Source organism: Syngnathoides biaculeatus, chromosome 21, assembly GCF_019802595.1.
Source record: "Syngnathoides biaculeatus isolate LvHL_M chromosome 21, ASM1980259v1, whole genome shotgun sequence".
Taxonomy (NCBI): domain Eukaryota; kingdom Metazoa; phylum Chordata; class Actinopteri; order Syngnathiformes; family Syngnathidae; genus Syngnathoides; species Syngnathoides biaculeatus.
The window spans coordinates 6,609,118-6,628,914 of NC_084660.1; the positions used below are offsets into that span (position 1 = coordinate 6,609,118).

The following is a 19,797-nucleotide window of genomic DNA, read 5'->3' on the forward strand; positions in this document are numbered from 1 at the left end:
TTTCATTGTGTGCTTGTGTCACAGCATGAAGTCGTAAAATCGGAAATTGAATCGTTATCGTTGTTGGCCGAGCCTGCGCGTAGTGCTAAAAATGTACACCAGGTGGCAGACGTGCGTTCGATTGCGGACATCCCGAACCACAAGTGACGGGTCGTGAAGAAGAGTTGCGCGTGCGCAGTAGAGGACGTGACGGGGGGGGGGGGGAGCGTTTGCGCATGCGCAGTCGGGGTTGAACCCTGCCGGGGAGGCAAGCGATGATTCGGGCGCTCGCAGTACCTGACAGACATGAGCGCGTGTCAACACTAACCACGGTGTCAGCCAATCGCCCCCGCGGGGTACTACGACAGGCAGGGTTGGTCTGAAACGTCGCGGAATCGACCCAAAACGCTCGGAAAATGGTGAGTTGACCCGTCGAAAATCCCTGATGAAAACGTATGCTAAGCTAATGCTAGCAAGGTGGAAGGTTTCAGGAAGTGGCTCCCTTACCTGGGCTACCTCCACCTGACATCTGTCGGCGTTAGCTGGAAAACGCTTCAAAATGAATATGTTTAAACCTGCCAATTTTATTCGTAAAGATATCAACTGTCCGTTTTTAATTGGATTTGAGACCTATATATCACTTGGGCGTTCAAAAAAAAAAAAAATAATAATCTCCCGGGCTGTCGTCAATGTCAACAATACGAATGAGGCTGTATGTGAAAATAAGCTTTTCGTCAATAGAGGAAGTGGAATTGGAAAGTCGTCATATTTAGCATATTAGTCAGGCTTTACATTCACGTTACAAGCAAGCCCAAAGATAACCGTTACAATACTATGAGGGAGGGGGGGGGGCTGCTACGCTTGTTCGGTCACGACATATTTTCGCACTACAGTAATTATATTCATGAATACATTTTGCAAAGAGCAGAAAAGAAGCTCCGTTCGTGTTTGTCGAGGCTCGCCGTTAACCATTCAGCTCGCAAATCTGCTAATTAAACGCTAACGACGGCATCGGCGTTTCGGCGCTGTGACGCGCCTTCTTCGTCCTCCGCATCGAACGCCTAATATTAGCGCCGCGCCGACGAGCCCAGAGGGAGTCGTGACGTCTCGACGAGGACGCAGGCAAAATGAACTTGCGCCGTCCCCTCCTGCAGATGCGCTTCATGCTGCTGTTCAGTCGGCAGGGCAAGCTGCGGCTGCAGAAGTGGTACACGGCCACGGCGGAGCGCGACAAGAAGAAGATGGTCAGGGAGCTGATGCAGATCGTGCTGGCCCGCAAGCCCAAAATGTGCAGCTTCCTGGAGTGGAGGGACCTCAAGATTGTGTACAAGCGCTACGCCAGCTTGTATTTCTGCTGCGCCGTGGAGGAGCACGACAACGAGCTCATCACGCTGGAAGTCATCCACCGCTTTGTCGAACTCTTGGATAAATACTTCGGCAGCGTGAGTCGCACGTCTGTGTGCGCGGTACACGTTTTTCGTTGCGTGACCCGTGCGTGCGTGTGTACTGGACTTAGGTTTGCGAGCTGGACATCATTTTCAACTTCGAGAAGGCCTACTTCATCCTGGACGAGTTCCTGATGGGCGGAGAGATCCAGGACACGTCCAAGAAGAGCGTCCTCAAGGCCATCGAGCAAGCTGACATCCTGCAGGAGGTCCTTTAACCCTCAACTTGGCCACCGACCCTTGACCCCGGTGACCGTAACGTGCCACTTTTTGCGTGCGCGTGTGTCCCCGCAGGAAGACGAGTCGCCCAGAAGCGTCCTGGAGGAGATGGGCCTGGCGTAGCGGCGGAAAGGAGAAAAGGACTGAACGCAGCTCGCGCCATGCGCAGCGTGGGTACGAGTCTGCGTGCGACAGCACAAATGTATTTTTATTTGTACGAGTGATATAGAAATATGGATGCTGGTAAGGGGGGCAAACATGAGTACAGACGGCATTTTTTTTTGTTTGTTTTTTTTGGAAAAGTATTGGGGAGGAGTTTAACGGCTAAAAACTGTACGTACGGAAATATCCGTTGAGAACGTGGAACCAAAGACGTCGAACATCACACAAGTCGCGACGATGGCCGCCATTTTTTTGTTGTTGCGTCCAATCAGGGGACATGCGCGTGACATCAAAGGGAGGCAGATGTTTTTTGTTTTTTTTCTACGCGTCAACTCCAGTACATGGCGGCTACTTTTGAATGTTGATGGGGGGGAAAAGCACACGAAAAAAGAATAAATCTTAAAATGAACGGTTGAATCGAGCACAGACATGAATTTTGGGCGCTTTGCTTTTGACTTTTTCTTCTTTATATCTGGCTGCACTCAAATAATAATAATATTTTTTCCTGGGATAGTTTTCCCAAGTTATTTGTGTCGTTACACGGTAACTTATTGTAATGCGCTGTGACGTGCACGGAGGGTTGGATCAATTGTTTCTGGATGCTGGCTCGCAGTTTTTGTTTTTGTTTGGGGTGAGGGGGGGCAGTCAGGCGCAACAGCTTTATTTTATGTGCGTGCCCACGCCAACGGGCAGCACAGAGGGAACTCTCGTTTTTTATTTCATTTAACAGCCCGCTTCGACTTCAACTCGCGTCGCTCATGTTACGCAAATGCCTTTTTTTTTTCGTTGTACTAATTGTTGTTTATTATTATTATTTTTTAAGTGAACATGCGTCGAAAAGAAACAATCGGTTGTATTTTTTTTTTATTATTTTTGTGGAGAAAACTGAAACAAGCTCCTCGGATCTGTTTGACTTTTTCCCAGGTGCCCGAAAGCGATTTTCTAAGTCAAATAAAAATATTTGAAGCAAATCGAATGTTTACATTTTGTGTGCGTGTCTTATGTTGTTTCAATGTGTATTTTTTTTTTTTTTTTGTGTGTGTGTGAGGATGATGTGGAAGTGTGTGGGTTCTTTATTTTCTGGTTTGCAGTGTTGACGGACGGGAGGGCAGGGGGTTAAATTGGTTAAATATTTTGGATTTTTCTTTTTATATATATATATATATATAATCTTGTCATTATGCTTTTGCTGCAAATTCACAGCAGCACTGCAGTTCTTTTGTTTTGATTGGCGGTGGTTTTGGGGGGGTGAAGGGGGTGCGAATAGTGCAGAAATTCCTTCTGAATGGAGGCCAGTCTGGTGACGTCAATGGGGGGGGGCCGCTTGACGCACGTGTCACGTGGGCCGGGTGGGCGGGTATAAGAGGTCCTGACGCTGTCCGCGGTGCTGAAAACAAGACAAGCGGGGAGACGAGGAATCCCGGCTCTGGAATTTAAAGAAGTCCAGGTTTAAAAAAAAAAAAAAACAGTAGTGAAGATCAGAAGAACAAGAAAAAGAAAATCTTGCCGGCGACAAGACACACGCAGAAAGAAAGAAGAGACGCGCTCAAGGAAGTGCGCTGTGAAGCGTGACAACAAGACTGTGACGTCCCGACGAGCGGAGGCTGGAATCCCCTCGCAGTGTGCCCACCTCACTGAGTGAGTCTCAACTTGTTTACCTTCTTTACAGAATCACAAAAGCCGACCCTTTTGCAATTTTACCCACCTGCCAATAATAACCATCAAAAGTTTATTATTTATGTGCATGGAGATAACTGTGGTTTGATCATTTTTTGATCTGACAGATTTTGTCAATCGTGTAATTTCAAAAGCGTGACTCTTTATGATGCGTGCATGGGGTCTCTGTATTGTCATCATCATCATTGCCTTCATCATCATTATTCATCAGAGCTGCGCTGTAATCACCGCTGCCCCCCCCCCCCGCAAAAAAAAAAAAAAATCATGTTAAGTTTTAATGGGATTCAACATGCTTATGATTGGCTGCTTGCCAAGGCGGACGGTCGCCCCAGTGATTTCAATCGGGTGGGTGTCCTTAATGAAGTGGCCATTTCCAATGCTCCGTTCAGCCAATCAGAGCTGAGCTGTGTCGCCCGTCTGTTGACACCGTGCCAGGGAAGGAGAGCTGGGAGGACTGCAGTGGCGGGCTGCGCATTTGGTACCTGGGCCCTGCCCGACTTCATTAAGATCACCTATATTTCAAATGCGACGCCGCGTGAACACAATCCCTATATATTTCCTAATGTTACCGAATCAATATGATTCACGGTCTGCGGGAATGCCGATTATTAAATGGAAGAATGTGCGCAGACGTGCTCTGCTGTGGTCGAGCTTTTGGTGTGACCGACCAACGGCTGCGATAGGACGAATTTGAAAACCTGATTGGTTCGGGAAATGGATATATCCGGAAAAAAAATGTCATTTTATGTCGGTGGGCACAGAATCTTAAGGCCCGGGGGGAGATTATACTGACATGGCAACACAAAGTCTGAAATCTGAATGGACCCCCCCCCTCACCCCCCCCCCCCCCAAAAAAAATGAAACTCTGAAAAGTTGTGAATGAATTGATATTGATTATCTTTTCACACAACTGAGCTTCGGGAAGTTTTAGCAATTCTGATCCAGTGATCGACACGAATCCTTGAGCCGATTCCTTCTCGATTCTCTTGTCGATATCGAAACCTTATAATATAAATATATAGCCACTTAAATGAGATTCCATTTTGTCTCCAGGAATTCCGTATCCTGCTTACTGGTGGCCATGATGGGTTACCGCGACACCTCAAGTGCCCTTCTCCTCCTGGTTCTCCTAGGATGGGGCGCCGCCGCCGACCCCACCGTGACCCCCGACACACGGCGCGCCATCCCTCCCGAGATGGCGAACTCGAGAGATGAGGAGGGAATGCCCGAAAGGCGGGCGAAGGCAGACGACCTCTTCGACGACCTGGATCCCGAAACGCTCGCGGCGCTCCTGCTCGGCGCGCTCAATCGTACCCGGGCGCAGACCAGGAGGGAGGACGACCACACGGCGGAAGGACAAGAGCGGGACAGAGATGGCCGGCTGAAGCTGGAGCTGCTGATGGCCGCCCAGGGGAAGGAGGAGAGCAGGAAAGCCCAGGAGGAGGAGGAGAGGATGACTGAGAGGGTGAGCAGTCACACCACAAGCCAGACGGTCCCGGTCCAGACGCGACCGCCGGCCGAGCAAGCCGGCGCCGAGGAGGAGCAGCTCAACCCGGAGGAGCTCAAGAGTCTGGAGACCGTGATGAAGGAATTTCCCCGCTTGGACACGGCCGTGAAGAGGGGGGGGGGTCTGGAGCCGAAGCAGAGGGAGAGTCGGGGCTACAGCAGCTACAACGACATCATCCCGTTGGACAAAGGCAACAACAACGTGGCCGTGTCCAAGAAGAAACTGAAATGGAAAGAGCAGACGCAGAAGGCCTTCAACGTTCCGTCCTTCAGAGGGAACGCCGTGTATGGCTTCAAAGACCAGGACCAGGAGGAAGAGGACGAGGAGGAGCTGTTAAGTCCTGAGGAAGAGGAGGCCCGGGCCAAAGCGGAGCAAGAGGAGATGAGGCGGCAGGCCGCCGAGGCGCAGCGAGCCAAGCTGGAGGAGGAGAAGTTGGCCGACATCGCCTCGGACATGCTGCTGCGGTACATGGTCAAGCAGAACGGGGGCGGCGGCGGGAGCAGGAAGTACGCCTCGGCGGCCTCTCCCAACGCCGCCGAGGACAAGAGGTCAGAGGAAGACCGGGACCAAGACGACATCGACCCCCAGACCATCGACAAGCTGATCGAGATCTCCAGCAAGCTCCACCTGCCCGCCGACGACGTGGTGGACATCATCAGCGACGTGGAGAAGAAGAAGAAGAAGGACGCCACCCCGCAAGCGCCCGCGTCGGCCCCCGGCTCCCCTCCGGGATCCGAGGACGCGCCGGTCAGCTTCGCGGTCTCCAAGCAACCCTCTCCGGCGCTCCATCTCCTGCAAAACTGGTTTCGAGAGCAATCGCCGTCCAGGTCCAAGGAATTCTGGAGCGGTCCCTTATCCAATCCGTACACGTGGCCGAAGGCCCTGAAGCCCAAGAAGCAGAACCCTTGGGGACGGCCACGCTACCCCTACCCGCGGCCCTCCTTCTACCCCGTCTACTTCCCCCCTCCGCGGCCCGCGTACCGGTACTACGTCCCCAAGCACTCGGCGGCCTTAAACGCCTTTCTGCAGGGTTCCCGGGACGGGCCCTACGCCTTCCGGCCCAAGCAACGCTACCTCAACTGGGTGCAGCCCCGCTTGAGGAAGCCCCCCGCCGCCCTCCAGCGCAAGCCCTACTCCCCCAGATACCGCCTCCCCGTGTACCCCCAGCGACCGCTGCCGGCTCCCAGGCTCCCTCTTCCGCAGGAGCAGTTTTACCAGTCGCGCCCGGAGGGATTCTTGCCCGACAATAAGGGACCCCTGGAAAAATACATCGAGCGGCTTCTCGCGAAGAGGCCGCGGGTGCAGGACTGAACTAAAAATCCAAATCAAAAATCGAAATGCAGTAGCGACGGGGGTGATAGCCGAGCGTTTCGTTCTCTGTTGACATCCATTTAAAGGGGGTGGGGCGACAAGAGTATTTCCAAATGCGAGATGTACAGTATTTGACGGCGGGGGCAGCGAGGCGGCTTCATAATGGCTCCAGTGACTCATCCCTTTGCACAACTTCAATTACCTTGTTGCTATAGTGCCACAGTGTACATGTTTAAAAAAGAAAGAAAGAAAAAAAAAACCCACCGCAAAATATGTATTTCTCAACAAGTCTCCACTTTCCTCCGAATTGAATTCCACCCAGTCACGTTTCAACCGGGTCGCACAATCACCGGTGGTCCTGCGGGTTGTTTACACGACAGCTCATCTGCCACCTCGCGGGTCACCGTGACATGATATTTGCCTTCATGCCTTCCATTTATGACGACGATTGGACGGGACGTAAGCACACACGTGGGGGACGACGACGCTTGAGGACGGCGACGCTCCTCTTTTGGACATTGTTGAGCTCGTTGGCACAAAAACTGCCACGGCACCGACAATCCCGCCGAATTCCCCCCCTCCCCCGACCCGAGCGGGGACCGAATTGAACCACGTTTGAGGGCATTTGCGAGTTCAGGAGCGTGCACGTTTATACATAATTGCATCTAAAATGTCTTCTCGTGGGAGATTACAATGCAACAGTGAGGGGGAAAAAAAAAAAAAAGTATGTATTTTAAAAAAAAAAATGGCTTCTAGATGACCGAAGCGATGATGTCGTCGTAAATTTAAGATCCTTGTTCGAGTGTAGTGTTGTTGCCTGTACACGGCCTCTCGATGTACCTTGTGATTGTATAATAAACATGCGTTTGCTGGATATGCAAGTATGCGCATGTCAGTGGCTACTTTTGCTACACACAATAAACTAATAAAGTCCGTGACTTTTTTTTTTTTTTTTTTAATAATGAGAAGCTTCACTGTGGACTGCTGCGCGTCCGCTTTGCTCGTTTTGGGGGACTGCGTTCGCGTCTGCCGTGGGTGCAGAATGCGCGCGCTCGTGCGCCGATGCCGCATTTACAAAGTCGAACGCGTTGCTGTGCAGCGGCCGCGTGAGGGTGGATGTTGGCGGATGAGTCACCCCCGGTCCTCAGCATGTGACATCATGAATCACCGCACCTCTGCGGGCAGAGCTGCAGCCATCCACTTCACGTCTTCTCCCCTCGTCCCGGGCTCCTTCTGCCCAGGTCGTCGTCTTTATGACACGGACCGATCCCAGAGGGTAAGTTCTGGTCAGATGATTCCCCCCGCGGGCTGAGGTTCTGACCTCTTTGCCTCCAACCACTGGAAATCAGTTCATAGTTTATGATTAGTAAGACATCAGCAACCACTAATATGCAAAGCAAAATTCATTTGTGTAACGCATTTCATACACGAGGGAACCCAACGTGCTTTACACGATTAAAGGCATTTGAAAAAAAAAGAGATAAAACATTTAAAACAGCACAATAACAATCCAAATGACAAAATGTTAAAAAAAAAGACAATTAAAACCACATGCAGTGCAAGCAATATGATCAAAAAGTGGATATATTCTAAAAAGCATGAGAAAAAAAAAGAGTTTTCACACTTATTCCATTTCTGTGCAGCGTAATAGTGTTAATATAAGATAATAAGCTCATGATTTTATATTCCCCGCATTTCTATAAACTTCACCACCCATATTGCAACGGACGACTTTGGACAACGTGCACATTTTTAAACATTTAATTCATGGAAAGGACATGCAAATTAACTGTTAAATATAAATAATAAATACATTGATGATTAGAAAAAAATGAATGGAAGAAAATAAAGAAAAAAAAACTATGCGAGCTATAGTAACATGCTAGGGGCCTGAATTTTGATATATATTTTTTTAAAAGCAAGTTTTAATAAGTTTTCAGACTTTTATTGAAAAAATGTAATGTGTCGACTCATTATGAAAAGCCGGTAGAGTAAAGCTTTCTTCCGAAGTATTTACAGAAATGAATGTGATATTTCGGGATTGAATTCGAATTGTTTACAGCTAATTTCATCACCGATGACATTACCTGGAAACGGCATCCCGGAAGTTTTTCATTTATTTATTGTGAACCGGAAGCAAAATAGTTTGAGTCACTGCTCAATATGGCTTACAACTTGTCCGTGTCAGGAAAAATTTCAGCAAAATCTGCTGATTTAACTTTTTTGAGAGCACGAGTATTCGGTCTTTGCCAAGTCCCGTACAGAAACAAACAACTCTTTGATATTATTTCAGCATTTGCGTTTCTTAAAAGTTGTTTAAGAAAAAAAAAAAAAAAAAAAAAGCTCGCCTCGGTTAGTTTTTCGCGTGAATTCGGAACTTGAGTTGCATTTGTCGACGAGGCTGATTTGCTTCTCGGCCAGGTAAACAGCGGACGACAAGCAACACGCGGCACTCATCGAAACGGAGCACGATTCTTTTTTAAAGAGCGCCGCGTGCTTAACGAGAGCGTGACAAAGATGAGTGACGTGACGCCGCATTATAGCAAAAACATTCCTCCGTCTGCAGTGTGCGCGTTGGCCTCCAGGGGCAGTAAACTGCAAACTTGCCTATCATTTGGACCCCCTCCCTGAGCTGCCAAATATTACGGAAAGTCCGTAATTTAGTGACGGAAAAATGAGAGAAAAACTATGACTGTCATCTGGCGTGACTGCTTGTACTTCCCAGCGTATTTGTAAACATCGAGAGTTTTGTTCAGGATGTTTTTTTGGGACAGCTGCCCTTTCACAGATGACGACGACGACGATATTCCACTTTGCAGGTACATACAATTTTGCATCCGCACCGGCGCGACCCGTCAGCCTTCTGACGGACTTCTGCTTGTCTTGCAGTTGCCAGGGCATCAATCTCACCAACTGCCGCTACGACAGCGGTAGGTTGGAAAAACCAGACGGACGCAGCCGCAAATGCGGCAAATTAAAAATGAAAATCTTCTTTATGCCAGTGCGTCGCGCGGCCGAGAAGTTAGGCATCAAAGAGACGAAGGCGGGTGAAGACTGGACGCTGTTTTGGAGCGACGCCCGTCCTTGCGAGGACAAATTTAAGGAAATGAAACCGTACCAGGTCCTCTAGTTCGCGTTTTCGGACGCCGCGTTCTCCGTTTGTCGAATGCCGGCTGTCTGCGCTGCCCTTTTCTTTTTTTATGCCTGTCTGTTGTATTTTTGTTGCAGAAAATCAACCATTTGCCCTCAATGACTGAAATCTGCCACAAAAATTCCTTAGCAACGAACTGGAAGCACATGCTCAAGTTTTTCCCCAAAGACTACAACATTTTCCCCAGAACTTGGACCTTCCCCATAGAGTGTGTTTGCCCGTTTCCCCGAGTCATTTTCTAGAGCCGCGGCGCGCTCACACGCGGCCGTTGTGTTTCTCCAGGTACGGCTTGTTCAAATCCTACGCCAGGGACAAAGACAAGTGTTACATTTGCAAACCGAACGCAGGCAGCCAAGGCAAAGGCATCTCCATCTTTACGTCGTGGGATAAAGTTCAGTCGGAACACGATATGATCTGCCAGGAATACATCGACAAGGTGAGTCCCGCGTGAGCGTCGGAGCGAGAAGTCCGCCTGACGCGCCCCCCCCCCCCCCCTTCACCCAGCCTCTGCTCATCGACGGCTTCAAGTTTGACATGCGCATCTACGTGCTGGTGACCTCGTGTTACCCCTGGAGGATCTACATGTACAACGAGGGCCTGGCTCGCTTCTGCACCGTCAAGTACGAAGACCCGACGGAGGAAAATGCGGTGAGCACGCCGGTTGAGTGTATCTGTTCAAAAACGAACTACCGTGACTGTGACTTTTTTCCACACGTTTTCAACTCCGCGGTTTATGCGGTGACGTGGCTAATTTGTGCGTTTTTTTTTTTCTTACGTCCGAAAGGGGGCACTCGAGCGGAAAACGGTAAGAGTGAGACCGGTGGAATATATGTGCCGAGGAAGCGACTTTTACCGGTCCGGCCCTGTTAGCGCTGCGCTACCGTGTTACTGCCGTGTCTCAGTGATTTTTACTGCGCGCTAACGCTAGCGTTAAACTCCCCGCGAATCGTCTTTCTTTGTAAATATCTCTCGTTTCAATGTTGGCATTTGCGGCTTTTACACGGCACCGGCCTATGTCTGCACCAAACGGTATTTCCGTTCCAAATGTACCCGGTGAGGCTGATCACCAGCCGCGCTCTGTAGGCCGGGAATCAAAAAAAAAAAAAAACTATCATGGCTCTCCGTTTGGCAGAATAACAAGTACATGCACCTCACCAACTTCACTATCAACAAGGACAGCGAGAACTTCATCCACGACGAGAAGACGGGCAGCAAACGGTAGCGTTACGCCGAGCGTGCATTTTGCGCCAAGTGTACCCCGATACATGAGTTATGGATGTGTAACAGCCTATTTTGACGCCGCCGCGGTCTCGTAGGAAGCTGTCGACGCTGAAGAAGCAGCTGAGGTCCAGCTACAGGAACAGCGAGAAGATCTGGAGCAACATCGAGGACGGCATCGTCAAGACGCTGGTCTTGGCTCACTCCCGCATCCAGCACGGCTACGTCACGCTCTTCCCCAAACACGCGGCGGGCAGCGCCTGCTTCCAGATCCTCGGCTTCGACGTGCTGCTCGACGAGCACTACAGGCCCTGGGTGCTGGAGGTGGACCCATTTCCTATCTTTTGTCGCCGTCTTCAGTCGGTCGCCGTTCTTGTTTTCGCAGAGGATAAAGAATATATGCCCGCGAGCATCGTTATATTATATTTCCATCTTTTGCTCGACCGTTCAACGGTCCGCCGCTAAAAGGCTTTTCACGCCGCTGCGCGCACTTTGCAAATGTTTCACCCGAATTTATTATTATTATTATTTTTTTTTAAATCGATTCCCAGGTGAATCACTCCCCGGATTTCTCCACCGTGCTGCCGCTGGACCGCGACGTCAAGGACGCCTTGCTTTACGACACGCTGGTCCTCATCAACTTGGCTCCCTTCGATCGGTGCAGGATGATCAAGGACGAGAAGCGCAAGTTGGAGGAGCGCATGAAGCAAAACGTGCGCATAGAAGAGAGGTCCGATCCTGTTCTGCCCCATCTTGTTTTTTTTGGGTTTTTTTTTTTTTTTGTCTTTTTGCACATAAACGTTTATCCCGCCCCCGGCAGGCTGGAGAACGAGCAGCAGCGACGAGCGACCATGGTGGAGGAGATGGAGAGCTACGAAGACGACCACCTGGGGGGCTTCAAGAGGATCTACCCCAGCGAGGGAAACGAGAAATACGACAAGTACTTAAAAGTGGAGGACAGGCTCTACAGGAGCAAGTGCAACGACGTCACTGGACTTTCTGAAAATGTGCAATCCAAATAAACTTGCAAGTTGTAATCCACACCGGATACAGTATTTTTTTTTTTTTTTGTTTCGTTTTTCAATCCTTTCCCGGCATTTCTGTAGTTGTTGCTATGGAAAGCGATGTGATCCAAAACACATTACCGCCATCTTGTGGTGAGATGAGCAAACGAAAATCTTTCCGTGTTTATTTGCAGTCTTGCATTGTTTTTTTTTTTTTTCTTTTTTTTTTTCAGGGTTTTCAGATGCGTTTTTGGAAATTGCAGAGTCGCGTAAGCGGCGCGCATCTTAATGCTGCGAGAGCTCACGATCGGATTTTCATCTAATCTGTCAGGCAGGTCTACACGCACCAGAACTTGGCCGCCATGAGGACCTTTTGTGTCTGATCATCCCGCGATGTCGTGAGGGCGCCGAAATGTTTCAGGAAGACATCGAGCGGACATCTCGCCGCAGGGGTGGGGGACTTTTTGCCGACGGAAACGTGACTCCTTCATCTCGCCCGTGCATGGTAGGGAACATCTTTTAATGAGCATTCTACAGTGAGGAAAATAAGTATTTGAACACCTTGCTATATTGCAAGTTCTTCCACTTAGAAATCATGGAGAGGTCTGAAATTTTCACCGTAGGTGCATGTCCACTGTGAGAGAGATCATCTAAAAAGAATTATTAGAGGATTTATTTGTGTGGTACAGCTGCAAATACGTATTTGAACACCTGCCTATCAGCTAGAATTCTGACCCTCAAAGACCTGTTAGTCCGCCTTTAAAAGTCCACCTCCACTCCGTGTATCATCCTGAATCAGGTGCATCCATGTGAGGTCAGCTGCATAAAGAGACCTGTCCACCCCGTACAATCAGTAAAGGTCAAACTTGTAACATGGCCAAGACCAAAGAGCTGTCCAAAGACACCAGAGACAAAATTGTACAAGTCCACACAGCTGGAAAGGGCTACAGACAAAAATTGGCAAGCAGCTTGGTGAAAAAAGCTCCACTGTTGGAGTAATCGTGAGAAAATGGAAGAAGTTAAACGTGACGGTCAATCTCAATCGGAGCGGAGCCCCGTGCAACATATCATCTCGTGGGGGTCTCAGTGATCCTTAGAAAGGTGAGGAACCAGCCCAAGACTACACGACGGGACTTGTTTGGTCAATGACCTGAAACGAGCTGGGACCGCCGTTTCCAAGGTGACTGTTGGGAATACACAGGAGTCAAGGGAGAAAGTTTTGTGGTCAGATGAGACCAAAATGGAACTTTTAGGTCGTCATTGCACGAACCGTGTTTGGAGGAAGACAATTGATGAGTTCCATCCCAAGAACACCGTCCCTACTGTGAAGCATGGGGGTGGTAGCATCATAGTTTGGGGGTGTTTTTTTGCACGTGGGACAGGACGACTGCACTGTATTAAGGAGAGGATGAGCGCGGCCATGGATTGTGAGATTTTGGGCAGCAACCGCTTTCCCTCAGTCAGAGCATTGAAGATGGGTCGTGGCTGCGTCTTTCAACGATCCGAAGAACACAGCCACAGTCGTTTGCGATTTTCTGGATTTTTACGATGAAAATGTCAGAGCCCTCCATGATTTCGAAGTGGGAGAACTTGCAAAACAGCAGGGTGTTCAAATACTTATTTTCTTCGCTGTAGTAAAAATAATAATAAATGAAATTAGTCAGTTGGGAAATGTGGCAGTTATTACAGAACAGTGACTCACTTGCAGTAAATATTCAGCTGTTTTAAATAAAGGAGGGATTAGCAAAGTCTAGGATTATAATCAGCGCAGTTATGAGGGTCACAAGAGTTAATCCGTTTTTGGCCGCCTGCCGGTGTGGGCGCTCGCTCCTACCGCGATGTCGCAGCTTTGCCTCGTCAAGTGAAATGAAAACGCTACCGTATGATTTTAGCTCGTCGCGACCTCCCGGCGCTAAACTTCACCATGGTCTCTCAAAGCCGGAAGCGGGCCCGCGGCGGCGCCTCTTCCTCCGGCTGCCGTCCCCCGGCGAGGTTCCTCCTGGTGCTTTTGGCCTCGGTGTGCTCGCTCCCCCGCCTGGGCCGGGCGGCAGTGTTCCGGGTCGGGGTGGTGGGCCCCTGGGAGTGTGACCCCAACTTCGCCAAAGCCCTGCCCGACGTGGCGGCCCAGCTGGCTGTAGACCACATCAACAAGGACCCCGCGCTGTCCTACGCCGGCACCTTTGACTACGTCCTGCTGCAGGTCGGCACCCGCCTGGCACTCGCAAAAAGTTTAGGGCCACACATCCTGAACTTTTTGTGACTGATGTCGTCTGTCAGGAGCCGTGCGAGACCTCGAGAGCTCTGGAGAGGTTTTTGGCATTCCACACCAAAGCCTCCGCTTACGTGGGACCAGCCAATCCGGGGTACTGCGACGCCGCCTCAATGCTGAGCAACGGCTGGAACAAAGTGAGTCGTTCGTTGGGCGGTAGTTGCACGCTTTTTTTTCAAGTGCAATGTCAAAATTTTTTCTCTGATGGCTCAAATTTTAGTAATCACTCATTCATCGTTCAGGCTTTGTTTGCATGGGGCTGCGTGAGCTACGACTTGGATCGCGCCCGGAGCCACCCGACCTTCGCCCGCTCCATGCCCAGGCCCACTTGGGTGCTCCTACGGGTGATGAGGTACTTCCGGTGGGCTCACATGGGGATCATCGCCGCCTCGGACGACATCTGGGTGGAGACGGCGACCAAGGTCGGAGTGCGAACGTTTCATCCCATTGGGTTTTGGCCCGTCCTCGTCATGTTGGCGGTTTTAGGTGGCCGAGTCCCTCCGGGCCCACGGTCTGCCTGCCAGACTGGTTGGCATCACGGAGAACTCATCTCACAGCATCAGGGAGACTCTGGCAAAAGTTCGCAAGATGAAAGAAATACGAGGTGCGGGTCCTTCTGCTTTTCCACGGATTGGCCTTCCCCGTCTAACGCTCGTTTGGCGCCCCCTAGTGCTGATCCTCTGCATGCACTCAGCGCTGATCGGCGGCGAGCTTCAGCAGCTGCTGTTGGAGGCGGCCCACGACATGCGGATGATCGACGGCTCCTTCGTGTTCGTGCCCTACGACGCGCTGCTCTACAGCCTCCCGTACCGCAATGCGAGCCATCCGGTCCTGAGGAGCAACCGCAAACTGCGGCGGGCCTACGACGCCGTACTCACCGTCACAGTCGACTCGCCCCGGGCGTCGTTCACGGACGCCTTCGGGGAGGCCGTGGAGAAGGGCGAGCTGGCGCGGACGCTCAAACCACAGCAGGTGACAGCACGTCGGCATGTGGAGATTTCATAAGACCACCAGGCCTGTACTCTGACTCTGCGCCTCGTTGTTGGCATTACCTAATATGTTGTCTTTGGAACACTTATGATGGCGACTTCCTGCTCGGTCCTGCAGGTGTCTCCCCTCTTCGGCACCATCTACAGCTCCGTGGTCCTCGTTGCTCGCAGCGTCCAGCGGGTTCGGGTTTCCAAAGAGTGGCTGTCCGGTGGGAATGTCGCGCAACAAGTGCGCAACCAAAACTTCGAGGTACACTCCCTGCCGTTGACGGCTTCAGAAGTCAAATCTCCGCGTTGATTTGAGAGGGCTGGCGGTTGATCTTTGAACGCGCGTCCTTATATCGACTGATTCATATCGCAGGGCTTCAGCCATGCCATGAAATCGGATGCTTCCGGAAATGTTTTATTGGATTACGTCGTACTCGACACGGACGGACGCTCCTCAGAGCTGGTGCCGACTCACAGGTAACTACCGTGTGAAATGTTTACAATTGGAACTCAGAGGCGTCAAAAGTACTCGCATAGTCACTACGTAAATAGAAGTAGAGTTAAAAAAAAAGGAAAAAGCCTATTTTTAATAAGTCGGGAAGAGAAAATATTATCTGTGTTCTAATGTAGCGAGTAAAGTAAGTAAGACGGAGCCTGCCGAAGTGCAGTGACAACGTAGCACTCGGTTCCTTGGACCCGCCGAACTGAAGACGAACTCGTGTTTCCCTGCGACGAAAGGCTGGACATGGAGTCCGACTCGGTGCGCTTCCTGGGCCGAGAGGTCCACTTCCCCGGGAACTCCAGACCTGGACGCGACGCCCCGTGCTGGTTCACCGCAAGCGTCATCTGCTCAGCGGGTGAGGCGCGATGACCGTCGAAGGATTGCGCGGGATACTCGGGTCTTTTCTCTCCAGGGGTGGATCTTTTTTCCGCCGTTAGCGTCGCGATCGGAGGCGCTGGCACCTGCTTGCTGATCGCGGTGCTGATTTACTTCACGCGGTAAGTCTGCTGCCACGGGACTTGAGCCCAGTACTTTGTCGACGGAAAGACTGTCTCTTGTTCCCCAGGCGACGTGTCAACCAGATCCGGCTGGTCAGGGGCCCGAACAAGATCTTGCTGACTTTAGCCGATGTTACCTTTATCAACCCATCGCTTAGCAACAAGGTACGCCGTACAATGTAGGATTTGCCAGAATCGAGAACGTTTCAGAACTAAAAACTCCTTCCAGAAGCTGAGCCTGGACGACAGCCGGACCGGTGGCACGAAGAGCACGTCGGAAAGCAGCATCATGTCACCCGCCTCCACCCGATCGCCCGCCACCTACGACAACTCCAACGTCGTCATTTACCAGGTGAGAGGGATTCTCCGCTGACCCAATTTGGGGGGATTGCAGGAAAATATCAATGAATGTCAATGAAAATGTCCCACTTGGAAAAGGATTCTACGTTCTGTCCACCAGGGGGACTGGGCCTGGCTCAAGAGACTTCCCGACGGCTCGTTCAGCAGCATCAACCCCAAAACGAGTGACCTGTTTGAGCTGGTGAGGTCACGCGATCATCGGGCGGCGCCGCTCGCACGGCGCAAAAGTGAAACCACGATCAACACCCGCCGGCAGATGAAGGACATGCGACACGAGAACGTCAACCCTTTCCTGGGCTTCTTCCTGGACTGCGGCGTGTTTGCCATCGTGACCGAGTTTTGCTCCAGGGGCAGCCTGGAAGATCTGCTCCTGAACGACGACGTCAAGCTGGACTGGATGTTCAAGTCCTCCCTGCTGCTGGATCTGATCAAGGTCGACGTTCGTTTTCAGAGCAACGATTTGAAATTGGGACGGTTCTGCCCCCGTCAAGGCACACTAATCTGAGGAGCCTGAAATGTTAACGTGTTCGCCACGCCAGGGTATGAAGTACCTCCACCACTGCGGCGTCCCTCACTCCCGCCTGAAGTCTCGGAACTGTGTGGTGGACGGCCGCTTCGTGCTGAAGATCACGGACTACGGTTACAATGAGGTTCTGGATGCTCAGAGGTTCCCCTACGCGGAACCACCGGCTGATGGTGAGAAAATGCCACAAAAAAGTTCTCGGTGACCGAGCTCAGAGTTGCGAGTAAAGCGGCCGCGCTCGCCAGAATTGTTGTGGACGGCGCCGGAGCTCCTCAGGGGGCCTCAGCCGGGCCTCCGCGGGTCGCTGCCCGGCGACGTGTACAGCTTCGCCGTCATCATGCAGGAAGTGCTGATCCGGGGGCCTCCCTTCTGCACCCTGGATCTGTCGGCCGCAGGTTAAGCGACGGCGCGGCCAACGCGCAGCTCGACGCTCGGGGCGGCCCCTTTAAGGGTTCCGGTTCCGGTTTCAGAAGTGATCGAGAAGCTGCGCAGACCGCCTCCTCTGTGTCGGCCGCTGGTCGGCGTGGACTGCGCGCCGCTGGAGTGCATCCAACTGATGAAGCAGTGCTGGAGCGAACTCGTGGAAAAGAGACCCACGTTCGAGGAGATATTTGACAAGGTTGGCGCTTGCCATCGTTGCGATCGACGCTAACACTGGCTAGCGTGTACGTCGCGGTGCTTTAACTCTTTAAGGGTCACGTCTTGTTCCAGTTCAAGGACATCAACAAGGGCAAGAAGACCAACATCATCGACTCCATGCTGCGGATGCTGGAGCAGTACTCGTCCAACCTGGAGGAGCTGATCCGAGAGCGAACCGAGGAGCTGGAGATCGAGAAGCAGAAGACGGAGAAGCTGCTGACGCAGATGTTGCCGCCGTGAGACGCCGCGCGCCCTCATCGTGCCTTCCTTTCGGAGCCCCGGCGGATTTTGCGCCGTTGCTTTGTTTTCAGCTCGGTGGCGGAGGCCCTGAAGATGGGAGGCACCGTGGTGCCCGAGTATTTCGACAGCGTGTCGCTGTACTTCAGCGACATCGTGGGATTCACGACCATCTCGGCCCACAGCGAGCCCATCGAGGTGGTGGACCTGCTCAACAGCCTCTACACCCTCTTCGACGCCATCATCGGCAACCACGACGTTTACAAGGTGCCGCCTCGGCGACCGCCGCCCGCCCCGCGACAGCCTCTCACATTCGCCGCCCGCGCAGGTGGAGACGATCGGCGACGCCTACATGGTGGCGTCGGGCGTCCCCGTGCCCAACGGCAAGCGGCACGTGGCGGAGATTGCCAACATGTCCCTCGACATCCTGAGCGCGGTGGGAACCTTCAAGATGAGGCACATGCCGGACGTTCCCGTCAGGATCCGCATTGGGCTGCACACAGGTGCGCGAAAGCCGCCGAGACGTAAATACAGCTGTTTTGTTTTGTTTTTTTTTTTAAATAAAAGACCAGCCAAATGTGGTGATGTGTCGATTTTTCGGGGTGGGTCACCACGGCGACCTGACCTATCGCATCCGGGCGCGCGCAGGCCCGTGCGTCGCAGGCGTCGTGGGCCTCACGATGCCGCGCTACTGCTTATTTGGAGACACGGTGACCACCGCCTCTCGCATGGAGTCCAGCGGGCTGCGTAAGTGTCGCGGCCGCGCAAACGCCCGCGTCGGCTTTCTGCTCGATTGGGCCTCTTTCCAGCCTCCAGGATCCACGTGCACCAGAACACCGTCAAAGTCCTGCGCGAGCTCAACCTGGGCTACAAGCTGGAGTTCAGGGGACGGTCGGAAGTGAAGGTGGGACGCTCGCCACCGCGCGAACTCTCCGGGAGTCGCTTTCTCATCTCTTCTCGTTTAGGGGAAAGGAAAAGAAGAGACCTACTGGCTGGTCGGGCGGGACGGATTCACCAAACCTCTTCCTGTACCTCCGGAGCTCAAATCGGGGTAGGCCGATCCGTTTGTGCGCGTTCAAGCCGTCGACGGGATCCCATCGGGCAAATGGCCCACGTGCCGAGACGGGGAGGGCGACTTGTAAAGAAGGAAAACTGAGGTAATGTTATGTATGATTCAAAATGCATAACACTGCTGGCAAACAGTTTGGGCCGACTAGTTCAAGGAGAGTCGCAATTTTGGGAAATTGCTGGCCAAACTCAGTTCCTCTCCTTTACAAGATTCAAATCCCCAAATGCGTCGGAATGCCTTTCGCTCGTGAAAACGGCGTTCGCGCCACGTCGTTGCATTTCATTTCCCTTCCTTCCCTCCTCTCCAGCGCGGCCGCCAACGAGCCAAAAGACTTGAGGCGAGCGTTCTACAAGGCCGTGCGGAAGCTCTCGCACATCCGCGTGGTCGCGCAACTCTGCGAGGACAACGACGTCGCGGCGTCGCGGCCCTGAGCGGATTCTCGCTTCCTCCGCGAACGCTTAGTGCGGTTTTGTGCGCGCGCGTGCGTGGATTAAGCGTCAGATGAATCGAGGAGACGGCGTCGCGCCGGCCCCCGGGACTAGAACAAGAGCGACTCAGCAAAGCGGGGATCTGCAGATGCGCCGTCAGCGACTGACGAGTGCAGATTATCCCCCCTCGCCTCCGGCAGACAAGACGGAAAGGACCGGACTTGACGCTCCACCGTAGTGTTCCGAGTGATCTGGCTTTGCCTCTTTGAGCAGGACTAGGTACAGCTCAGGATAGAGTTAGGAGTATCGATTCAAGTATGTTGATGGGTGTCAAGACACGCTTTGCAGTTTAGATGCAGATTATGTTTGGGAATCTATGTATTTTTATGTAAATGCACCATCCATAATAAATCATAAAGTCTGCATTCTGTCATGCACGTCTTAATATACGTTGCTTGCGTACGGAGAAAACAAAGATACATTATTTGGAGTAAATAATGATCGAACGATCCAACCCCGCTACGGGAAGTGCTGCTGTCGGGTTCTTTAAATGCTTAAAAAGAAAAAAAAGTTTGAACCAAAGTTGAGCTAAAGGCCAAAAGTGAAACAAACAACAACAGCAG

The 19,797-nt window shown here is 51.9% G+C and overlaps 4 protein-coding genes across 12 annotated transcripts; all 4 read left to right on the forward strand.

The window, feature by feature from the left end:
• The first annotated feature begins 213 nt into the window (after positions 1–213).
• On the forward strand, positions 214–2,781 carry LOC133494418 (AP-1 complex subunit sigma-1A). 2 transcript variants are annotated; one of them, XM_061808235.1, is made up of 4 exons: positions 214–398; positions 1,134–1,421; positions 1,496–1,633; positions 1,719–2,781. In XM_061808235.1, exons 1-4 carry the CDS (start codon positions 396–398, stop codon positions 1,764–1,766), a joined length of 477 nt encoding a protein of 158 aa, XP_061664219.1. In that variant the 5' UTR covers positions 214–395; the 3' UTR covers positions 1,767–2,781. The 2 variants fall into 2 exon arrangements, with proteins under 2 accessions (XP_061664219.1, XP_061664221.1); XM_061808237.1 differs by having other exon boundaries at positions 1,157–1,421.
• A 418-nt stretch (positions 2,782–3,199) lies between these two features.
• On the forward strand, positions 3,200–7,226 carry LOC133494416 (uncharacterized). Of its 3 annotated transcripts, none has more exons than XM_061808232.1 (2): positions 3,200–3,443; positions 4,536–7,226. In XM_061808232.1, exon 2 carries the CDS (start codon positions 4,564–4,566, stop codon positions 6,298–6,300), a length of 1,737 nt encoding a protein of 578 aa, XP_061664216.1. In that variant the 5' UTR covers positions 3,200–3,443; positions 4,536–4,563; the 3' UTR covers positions 6,301–7,226. The 3 variants fall into 3 exon arrangements, with proteins under 3 accessions (XP_061664216.1, XP_061664215.1, XP_061664217.1); XM_061808231.1 differs by lacking the exon at positions 3,200–3,443 and adding an exon at positions 3,772–3,827; XM_061808233.1 differs by lacking the exon at positions 3,200–3,443 and adding an exon at positions 3,846–3,960.
• Positions 7,227–8,409: 1,183 nt separating this feature from the next.
• LOC133494729 (tubulin polyglutamylase ttll6-like) lies at positions 8,410–9,870 on the forward strand. The gene is made up of 4 exons (XM_061808822.1): positions 8,410–9,119; positions 9,190–9,421; positions 9,529–9,661; positions 9,734–9,870. Exons 1-4 carry the CDS (start codon positions 9,058–9,060, stop codon positions 9,862–9,864), a joined length of 558 nt encoding a protein of 185 aa, XP_061664806.1. The 5' UTR covers positions 8,410–9,057; the 3' UTR covers positions 9,865–9,870.
• A 1,823-nt stretch (positions 9,871–11,693) lies between these two features.
• On the forward strand, positions 11,694–19,540 carry gc2 (guanylyl cyclase 2). 6 transcript variants are annotated; one of them, XM_061808819.1, is made up of 24 exons: positions 11,694–12,178; positions 13,566–13,873; positions 13,951–14,079; positions 14,185–14,364; positions 14,429–14,546; positions 14,613–14,914; positions 15,050–15,181; positions 15,293–15,396; positions 15,658–15,776; positions 15,834–15,918; positions 15,987–16,083; positions 16,148–16,270; positions 16,379–16,459; positions 16,535–16,711; positions 16,818–16,974; positions 17,047–17,196; positions 17,272–17,420; positions 17,513–17,676; positions 17,752–17,944; positions 18,006–18,180; positions 18,326–18,424; positions 18,487–18,581; positions 18,643–18,728; positions 19,054–19,540. In XM_061808819.1, the coding sequence occupies exons 2-24, from the start codon at positions 13,598–13,600 to the stop codon at positions 19,175–19,177; spliced, it is 3,315 nt and encodes a 1,104-aa protein (XP_061664803.1). In that variant the 5' UTR covers positions 11,694–12,178; positions 13,566–13,597; the 3' UTR covers positions 19,178–19,540. The 6 variants fall into 6 exon arrangements, with proteins under 6 accessions (XP_061664803.1, XP_061664799.1, XP_061664802.1 ...); XM_061808816.1 differs by having other exon boundaries at positions 11,733–11,826; positions 11,907–12,178; positions 18,006–18,424; XM_061808815.1 differs by having other exon boundaries at positions 18,006–18,424.
• Positions 19,541–19,797: the final 257 nt, after the last annotated feature.

Bases quoted from the DNA above. Each gene is read 5' to 3' on its own strand.
- gc2 (XM_061808815.1), top strand. From the start codon at position 13,598: ATGGTCTCTCAAAGCCGGAAGCGGGCCCGCGGCGGCGCCTCTTCCTCC. The intron at 15,397-15,657 runs GTAACTACCGTG...CTGCGACGAAAG, and splicing joins GAGCTGGTGCCGACTCACAG to GCTGGACATGGAGTCCGACT. The intron at 18,729-19,053 runs GTAGGCCGATCC...CCTCCTCTCCAG, and splicing joins CCTCCGGAGCTCAAATCGGG to CGCGGCCGCCAACGAGCCAA.
- LOC133494418 (XM_061808235.1), top strand. The intron at 1,422-1,495 runs GTGAGTCGCACG...TACTGGACTTAG, and splicing joins TGGATAAATACTTCGGCAGC to GTTTGCGAGCTGGACATCAT. The intron at 1,634-1,718 runs GTCCTTTAACCC...GTGTCCCCGCAG, and splicing joins AAGCTGACATCCTGCAGGAG to GAAGACGAGTCGCCCAGAAG.
- LOC133494416 (XM_061808231.1), top strand. From the start codon at position 3,772: ATGCTTATGATTGGCTGCTTGCCAAGGCGGACGGTCGCCCCAGTGATT. The intron at 3,828-4,535 runs GTGGGTGTCCTT...TTTTGTCTCCAG, and splicing joins GCCCCAGTGATTTCAATCGG to GAATTCCGTATCCTGCTTAC.
- LOC133494729 (XM_061808822.1), top strand. From the start codon at position 9,058: ATGTTTTTTTGGGACAGCTGCCCTTTCACAGATGACGACGACGACGAT. The intron at 9,120-9,189 runs GTACATACAATT...CTTGTCTTGCAG, and splicing joins GACGATATTCCACTTTGCAG to TTGCCAGGGCATCAATCTCA. The intron at 9,422-9,528 runs GTCCTCTAGTTC...TTTTTGTTGCAG, and splicing joins AGGAAATGAAACCGTACCAG to AAAATCAACCATTTGCCCTC.